We start from the raw sequence: 8,942 nt of genomic DNA, 5'->3' as shown, positions 1-8,942 counted from the left end.
GGCAGCGCCGGGGCCCGGCCCCGAGGCAGAGGAGAGCTACGATTTTCTCTTCAAGCTGGTGCTCATCGGYGACGCCAGCGTGGGCAAGACCTGCCTGGTGCAGCGCTTCAAGACCGGGGCCTTCGCCGAGCGCCAGGGCAGCACCATTGGCGTGGACTTCACCATGAAGAGCCTGGAGATCCAGGGCAAGCGGGTGAAGGTGAGGCGGCCGCCCCGGCATCGGTCCTGGCCGCGGCCCGGCGGGGGCAGCCGGCCCGGGGGGAGGAGGAGGAAGCGCCCTGGGCGCTCCGCCTCCGGCAGCGGCGGAGCCGCCGCGGGCCCTGCCGGCCGGCCCGGTGTTTACTTGCCCGCCTAGCGGGGCCCCGTGCCCCCTGCTCCGGCACCTCCTGGCAGCCGGGCCGGGCAGCCAGCGCACACACCGGCTTCCTCTGCTGCAAGTGGCATCTGCTGAGCAGCAGCGAGCCGGGCTCAGTCCTGCCTGGTACAAACACCAACAGTGGCCAGAGCCCTTACTGGGGTTGTACTTTAACTGCAGGGCCCTTCTTAGCAATCCAGCAGCTCGTGATGGTTTACAAGCCAGAAAGAAGCTTCCCTGGACTGCTATGTTTCCAGGAAAGCATGTAGGACCAGCAGATTGAGAGAAGCATGGGGAACAGTTGTTAAATTAACCAYATGTGAAAGTTATCTTAAGAGACTGTTTCCAAATCATCTCAAAAAAGGTCACTTTTGTAGATCTAAATCTGATTTCTGCTTTTCTCATGCTGGGGAAAATCAGTTAATTGTTTAGGGTTACAGAAAGATACCACATTTACCCAGTGGAGGTACTGGTGGTACCAATTCCCTGCAACGTTCTTGGCTCCCGAGCACAGAAGCCCCATCAGAAGGCAAAAAAAAGTTACAAGTAAGAAAAAGCAAGGTTCTTGTTAAGAGGCTCATCTTTTCAGCGCAACATGTACTAAAAAGCCACATGCAGCATTTGAACACCAGTTGCGCCATATCCCCAGTGGCTTAAGCTTAGTTTTCAGTTAGGCTAAGGATAGTATTGCAGCACAACTGAACACTCATTCTGAAATTGAAACAAACATTTTAAGATTGAGCTAGTGTCCCTTTGTTTAAAACTCTGAATCTCATGATTACAGTTCCATAATATTGCTGAAACATTTTGGGTTCAAGGATTTAAAAGTCTCGCTTCCTTGATGAAGTCTCGCTTTCTTGGACAAGGGGAAAAAAGGCATGTTGGAGTAAAGGTAAAGGTTCTGCAAATGGCAATAGTTAGTTTACCTACCTGTTTWGTGTGTGTGTTCATCACTTTAAAATGAAATATACTGCCATACAGAACTTGGTTTTGTTGCTGTTGGCAAAAGTTTTATAGATTACGTTACAGAATTGTTTCAGTACTTGATTTTACAAGTACACATTGTGATTTGCCAGCATACAGAAAGTATTGTCTGTTATTGTTTTCCCCATTTGAGATGGCAGAAATTAAACGCCATTGGTGTAGAATCGCTTAGCAGAAAAAGTTTTTGCATCCATCATTTCACTAGGAAATCTTAATGGAAGTTGTTATATTCTGAATAATTGAGAACATGGAAGGGACAATGCTTCATAAGGGAAGTTATCAGTATTTATATTATTAATGCTGCTTCACAAATAAAAGCAAAGCGGGACACACATGATATTTCACGAAGGGGGACACGCGGGACATACACGAAGAATCAGGGAAAGAACTTTGTAATGTTGATTACATTCTTACAATGCAAGAACTTATATTCTTACACATAAGTAAGGAGACATTTAAAGTTTCTTTGGGGAACTTTGTTCAACATTTTACTTTGAGGAAGAGCATGTTTAGCAATGCAAAAAGAACATCCATCAAAGCATATGATAGATATTTGTGTACTATGCTGTTTGGTCAATCTGTCACTCAGTTTTCAATGCTTTTCTATTAGCCATTTCTATTAGTCGAATCCCTGATTTCTTTAAGTCTGATCAGTCAGCACAGAATGATTTTCTGGACAGCCACTGTAAATTTTTCCACCTTCTGTTTTAAGGGCATGTATGATTTGCTGGCATTTTTAGCTCCATGTGGCTTCCCCTCACACATTATGAGTTTATGTTTATTTGTCAAGGCACAACATTTCTGAGGAATTTTCAGACATCGAACTAACAGGTTGGTAAAAAGATTGTTGTCGAGTTGCTTGACATCCACAAATCGCAGAAAAATGGATACTGTTTATGTACACAGCACTGTATGTGCAGATGTATTTTGGACATTAGCAGGTGTATTTTGGAATTAGCATTTGATAAAAAGATAATCTAAATTTTGCCTAATGTACATCTGGAAGCCCTAATTTTATAGTGATTCTGTACAGCGATCTAAAATCATATGGGTGCTAAAAGCTGGTTTAGTTTAACAGATGAGAATAAGCAGCCTGTGTAATTAAAGGCCATTCAGTAGTGACACAACTAGCACAAGAATACGGCTCCTTGTCTTTGTTCACTTAGGGTAATAACTCTTCAGTGGAGATTTATTCTCTCCCCTTTACCCTCTGTTCTTTTGTTATTAGGTGACAGTCTCTCTAAAAGCCTACTACCAGTCTCCAATTCCATTGCTATTTTTCATTGATATGCTCTATTGAATTTAATACAGTTAGTTCCACAGCAATTCCAGTTTCTGTCTGTCTTTCACCAAAGTTGTTGTCAAGGTAATATTACAAAACCAGGAGTTGCTTAAAAATAGTTACTTGCATGCTTCTGGTCATGTTTTAGAAGCATGTTACTGACATGCTTTTGGTCATATTACTTAAAAAGCTCAAGCTCTTAAAACAATGAAATAAAAACTTCCTGTAATACATATACATACAGCTACATTATAAAGAATATATCAGCACAGCTTGTTCCATAACCTTTAGTTAGTACTGTTCATTTGTTATTTTGATTTTAGCATCTAACGTATTTGGTTTGTCTTTTAAATGAGAAACACTAAGATTGGCCATTGCAGAAAAAGATAGTCATGTCTTTCTCCCTGCAGTCTTCATGCTCACAGTACCATAAGGCTGTTAAATTACTATTAATGCTACAAATAAAAGCTTTATTTTTCAGTTACATTTGTGAGTTAATATGACTCATTGTACAGCTTCACAAGTAGTGGTTTCATGCAGAAGGTGGGCAAGAATATGCAGCTGGGATAGCATATTTTTTCATGACAGTGTGGTCTTAGTTTGGCTTAAGCAAATCATTAAACCATGTCTTTACTTGGCTTACTTTGCCTGAAACAGGGAGCAAGCATCCACCAGCTCTTTCTGCCAGCAGGACAGATGACAGCAGTGACAAGCAGATGTATGTTAACTGGTATATAGATAGGTCTGCAAAGAATTCACTTTACCTGTAAGTCACACAGATAAATCTAACACATTCTGTAATCTCAGCATTGAAAACAAAACCACAACAAACTGGGATCTTGTGAAAAGCTGAATGATTCACAGCCCTTATATAAAGGAGAAGTGACAAGCAGGGGAATGTGAAGCAAGATCAGCTAAGAAGAGCTTACCTGTAAGATGTGGCTTGAGAGGAAGACTGCTGTTTGAGCTACTCATAACATCTGACCTGTAGTCTGTGCTTTTCTTTTGCTGGACAGAGCTTCAGCAGTTTTTTAAGCTCAGTCCTGCAATCACACAGACACAGATACTGGTGTTAAAAATAAATATATAAAAATCCAGGAGTGCTGCAAGAGCTACCTGACTTGGCTACTAGATGGGAGAAAGACTGACTGAATCATTGGGTAAAAAAGGGTAACTGTTAATGATTCATACTATACCTAAAGACTGCCTATGTCTATCTGAGAAACTGACCAGCTTAATAATTTTAACAATGACATATAGAAGGAAAGGGAATGTTGCCTCATTACTACCACACTGGATGGTACTGTAGATAAATTAAGAACAGGGATGCCATTCAGGGGGACCTACACTTAGGTGATCCTGTGATTCTAGGAAAGTTGCATATATATATATATATATATATACACAGAGGTTTTCAAAATCAATGTACAGCATAAGGCGAAAGACTGTCTTAATCACCCTATAGCTAAATCACTTTTATTTATGCCATGTAAATTTTACATTTATGCCATCTTTTGTGAAAGAATGTTTTTAATTTTTCTATATGCACGGTTATCTCTCAGACCTCTCCGAAGAGTTGGGTAATTGTCATTAGCTTAATCAAGTATTGGAATTTAAAACTACATTAGATGCAGAAGTGTAATGGAAAACATTTGGGTATGGAGTACACTATAAACCCACTAAGAACTTCCTTGTCTCTAGTAGTTTTTGACTATTCTAAATCATTGTACCATTAAAAATAATTGGATTGTATTTTTCATTTTTCTGAGTCCATTACAATCTCTTTCACTTCTCTGAAAAAACTCTTATCAGAACCCAGAACTGGTTTTTTTTTTTTTTTTTCATTTGATTTGTTCCTTTCAAGCTCTGCCTGTTTTGTTTGGGTTCTAAATGTTTAGCCAACACAGAGAAGTAATATCAATATGGCGCTTTGCAAAATGAAAATCTCTGCCTAAACATGCAGCAAGGACAGAAGATAGAAACAAAATACTAATATCCAAATATATACCAGTTTCATATTACTAAGTGTAAAACATCACAGAAAAACCATGCTAAGTTCTTTTCAGGTCTTTAAAAGGAGAAGGTTCAGGGAGAGAGGAACAAAAAAATAACAGCTCCATAATATAGGAAGTAAAAAGAGGAGTATTTACTTACGTCCTCTCTCAGGTAAGAGGAGATGTAGAATATAACAAATGATGCAAAAAGGCACATARTACTTGCTCATTTATCACCTGGAGCTAGAAAGAAAAAAAGTGAAACAATGACATAAAATTAAGAAGAAATKATAAGTCTTTGATACTCATTATGTGCTGAGACCAAGAGCTGTGAAGGATTCACAAAGGATTAGAGTTTTAGATGGAGAATGAGAACATCTATGGTTACTTTAGATTAAAAGCTTTTAGGATATAAGCTGTTATGTTCCATGACATCAGACAACTTTAAAAAAAAGATGATTTAAAAATTAAATTTCCTCTTAGAGCAGGATATTGTTTGTCCACTCTGAGTTGTTTGTTTCCTTTCCATGGAACACCTAGTATTGAGAACTCAAACCCCCATAGTAGAATCATGTTTTTATGTTACTAGATTTAGGCAAAAGCATATAAACTGAGCACTTCCTCTTTCTGTTCAGATACAGTGTCAGCTCTGTCACCTAAAAAAAGGACAGGATGACAGACAGAACTTTTACAACAACTTTATATTCCTTATATATCAATACTTCAATTTGCTGTGTTTTTTCTAAAAACAAACAAACCATGGGTTTGAAACTATTTGAAACAGTTGTTCAAGTTGCGGAACAACCACATCTTTGACTTCGCTAACTCCTAGAATCCTGGCACTACTTTTATGCTATGATTTTGTTTCATGTTTCTGTATCAAAAAGACTTGGTGCTCTCAGATGATGCCACCACCTCCTATTCCACCTCTCAGTGATAAGTAGTTACTGCCCCTATGACAGATCTGGCAAAGCCAAGTCAACACCTCAGATAATATGCTAGTGAAAACCTACTACTGTTTTCAGGGACGCACTGGCTATGCTACGTCTACAGTGCTTTCTTAGCCCTTGGAGGCCTAATATCTTGTTTGGCCACCTGTGCTAGTGAAAGCAGGAAAAGGGGTGGGGTGGCACAGGCGAAAGTGAAACTGCCCTGAACTGCCACAAAGGATGATGCATCAGAGCTTACCAGCATGAAACCAGAGTGTCCCAGGAGCTGAAGCAGGTGTCAACTCCAGGCGGCCATGTATGAAAAAGTTCTCTGGTGTGCAGTATTTTCCTTAAATCATTAACAAAAGACTAGCGGGAAAAAAAGTGACTGCAAAATGTATTACATATGTAAGGGAGATAAATAGACAAATCTACTGAATCAAATCCTATCTTTTTAATCAGGAAAGCATAATGTACTCTAAAAATCTTTACTCGTATTCTTTATTCCCAAGAAAAGAGATACCTGAAGGCGTGAAGCATGAAGAGTATTTAAGCTACATAGTGTCTCACTGCATGCTTTGTTCTGTTTAGCTGCAGATCTGGGACACGGCTGGCCAAGAGAGATTCCGAACTATTACACAGAGTTACTACCGAAGCGCCAATGGAGCAATCCTCGCCTATGATATCAGCAAAAGAGGTTCTTTCCAGTCCATTCCTCGCTGGATCGAGGATGTAAGAAAGTATGCGGGTTCCAACATTGTACAATTGCTGATTGGTGAGTTAAAATATTAATATTTAGCACTACAGTACTGTAAAATTAATTAGTTGCAATATTTAAGATGTGTAAGAGTTTTACTTCTGTTGGAAGCTAGCTAATATGTAAAAGAACTAATAAAACAATAATAGAATTGAAAAATTTTAAACTTTTTTTTTTCTTTTAAATTAGTTTGTATGAACTTCTGTCAAAAAGGAGCCAGGTTTGTATCACAAGCTTGGTAGCTTGGTTTGAAATTCTTGTTTGTTGCTTACTGGAGATTTGCTCAGGAGCCATTCTTATGATAAGCCCAGAGAAGCTACAGTTTATCAAGCAGACGTGTTCTGAGCAAGTGGGATGATCACATCCTTCAAGAGATTGAGGAGTTCTGTCAGGCTTTGCAAGTTCTCGCTAGAAACTTAAGCTTCCAGACCCAATATTTGCAACTCAGGCATACCTTTGATACTAATAATATAATATCAGTATTTTAGATTTTCCTAGGAATCATCAGACTCCTGTTTTCATTTTTGTCTTCCTTTCCTCTTCTTACAAAGTGGTTTTAACTTTGATTTCTAGCCTGATTTTCCCCTTTTAAGATGTCCAGCCACTGCTATTCAGTTACCTGAAKTTACCTGAAKTTACCTGAAGTTACCTGAAGTTACCCGAGTTATGGACAATTGCTTTTCTATGTGGGAGTCGTACAAAAAATCAGTTTGGAAGAGGTCTTATCAACATCATCTAGTCCGATCCCCTGACCAAAGCAATACTAGTGTCAGGTTGTTGAGAACCTTCTGCTAAGTACTTATACTAACATAAATACTTATCAGTTATCCCCCCTGTTTTGTTTTGTTTTCCTTGCAGGAAACAAGTCTGACCTAAGTGACCTTCGAGAGGTTCAGCTAGAAGAAGCTCAAAGCCTGGCTGAACACTATGATATCATCTGTGCCATAGAGACCTCTGCAAAAGACTCCAGCAATGTGGAAGAGGCTTTTGTGAAGATGGCCACAGAGCTCATGATGAGGCATGGAGGCCCAATGTTCAGTGAGAAGAGTACTGATAGCATCAAGCTTGACAGCAAAGACGTTGTAGAAGGCTGGGGGTGTGGTTGCTGATACAAGCTAGGTGATATCCCTAACTTTACTGGAATTTAGATGGTGCTTCAGTATAATGCTGAGTAGCACAGTAGCCATATTCTCCTCCTCCTGTGAAACCAGCAATTTTGTAGAAGTTAGACACAATCCTGTTTGCTTTGGTGTCTTATTTTAAAAAGGGGACTCTTGAGATGTAGTCCTAAAAGTCAAACCATCTGAAAAACTTATTCTACCTTTATCCCCACTATTTTATTTTCTATATCCTTAATATAAGTTACAAAAGTGGAAGAAACAACTTGGAACTGTTGATGTAAGATGGGGATATAGATGGCTGGAGGGAAACACATACATGAAGTTCTAAACATTCGTAATGTGATTGTTGGCAAAGTAGGTCACTTTTAAAATAGGCAACCTTGAAATCTCTCTTTAAATCCTYAGCACTCCAGCAAGAACCAGAAAGCCTAGAAGGGATAGACAGTATCTTTGCTAAAAGTATTTGGAGTGTCAAAATACACAACATTTTGATTAAAGGAGCAAATAGCAGTCATCTATCCCAGGGCCTATGCATTGTTAGGCAATATAGGCAATATAGGTACAGACCCTGGTTGGGCAAGCTTCTCTCAGGGTTTTTTTTTTTTTTTTTTTTTTTTTAAAGTTATCATTTTAAAAAATAGCAAAATCAGCTTGAGCAATATCACAGATTCGTTGTCAAGCATGATTAGTTTATAGTTTTTAAATACAGCCTTGAGAAAGGAATAGGTGAATACATTTCCTATTGTTTGCACAGTGATAGCTCCCTTTTCCAAGTGGGTGTCTTTGAGTTTTTGCCCTSAATTCTGTCAGTTTCATTCCATGACTCAAGACCTGCACCACTGGAAACAGGAACTGGAAAACATGGAACTGACAAACATGGAACTGACTGGTAGCCATGACCTACTAGCTTATATCTAATGGTCAAATACAGGGTTAATCCTGGTTATATATTTGATGTTATGTTACTGGAGTGGTTATTGCTTAAATCTCATAACTGATTTTTTGTTGTTGTTGTTGTTCTTTAAATCTCCTTAAATACAATATGGATATATAGTGGGAAAGAAAACTTCAGAATAGCTGAAAACTGCGTATGTTGCAACTTCTTATTTGCAAGAAACCAACCTCTTTTTGAGTGATGACCTCCCACCTTGTACTCATCTGCTTCCCTCTCCCTGTCACAAGTCACTGCTTTTCATTTCTTGAAAATACTCAGCAGGAAAAATCTTTCACTGGAGATGAAAAATTTATACTGTTAAGAGGAATATTTTCCCTAACTCAACTACCTATAGAAGTCTTTCAGACACAGTTCTATGTCATGTTAGCATATATTGTATATGCAGCTAAAATACTGATGGCAGCAGTCCTCTCTGGATTTAGACTCACAAGCACCTTACAAACTTGGATTTGCAAAGGGAGCAGTAGCAGGATTATTTTTAAATCTGTAGTTAATGCAAAGGTGTTCAGAAGCAACAGGTGATTTTTGCAATCCTGATACTTCAAAGCAGCTCATTTTCAGAAGG

General features: G+C 39.0%; 1 protein-coding gene across 1 annotated transcript; it reads left to right on the top strand.

Annotated features, from left to right (window-relative positions):
- The first annotated feature begins 6 nt into the window (after window positions 1-6).
- On the top strand, window positions 7-7,890 carry RAB43 (RAB43, member RAS oncogene family). The gene is made up of 3 exons (XM_026046018.1): window positions 7-199; window positions 6,136-6,319; window positions 7,160-7,890. The coding sequence occupies exons 1-3, from the start codon at window positions 164-166 to the stop codon at window positions 7,408-7,410; spliced, it is 471 nt and encodes a 156-aa protein (XP_025901803.1). The 5' UTR covers window positions 7-163; the 3' UTR covers window positions 7,411-7,890.
- Window positions 7,891-8,942: the final 1,052 nt, after the last annotated feature.

This window comes from Nothoprocta perdicaria, unplaced genomic scaffold, assembly GCF_003342845.1.
Source record: "Nothoprocta perdicaria isolate Ctin4 unplaced genomic scaffold, notPer1 scaffold_42, whole genome shotgun sequence".
Lineage (NCBI taxonomy): Eukaryota > Metazoa > Chordata > Aves > Tinamiformes > Tinamidae > Nothoprocta > Nothoprocta perdicaria.
The sequence above is the reverse complement of the archived record's forward strand: the minus strand, read 5'-3'. Positions and strand labels throughout refer to the sequence as shown.

What these genes read in the sequence shown, in the direction of transcription:
- RAB43 (XM_026046018.1), top strand. Translation starts at nt 164, where the DNA reads ATGAAGAGCCTGGAGATCCAGGGCAAGCGGGTGAAG. An exon ending in TCCAGGGCAAGCGGGTGAAG is followed by an intron (nt 200 to 6,135) that starts GTGAGGCGGCCG and finishes TGTTCTGTTTAG; the next exon opens with CTGCAGATCTGGGACACGGC. An exon ending in CATTGTACAATTGCTGATTG is followed by an intron (nt 6,320 to 7,159) that starts GTGAGTTAAAAT and finishes TTTTCCTTGCAG; the next exon opens with GAAACAAGTCTGACCTAAGT.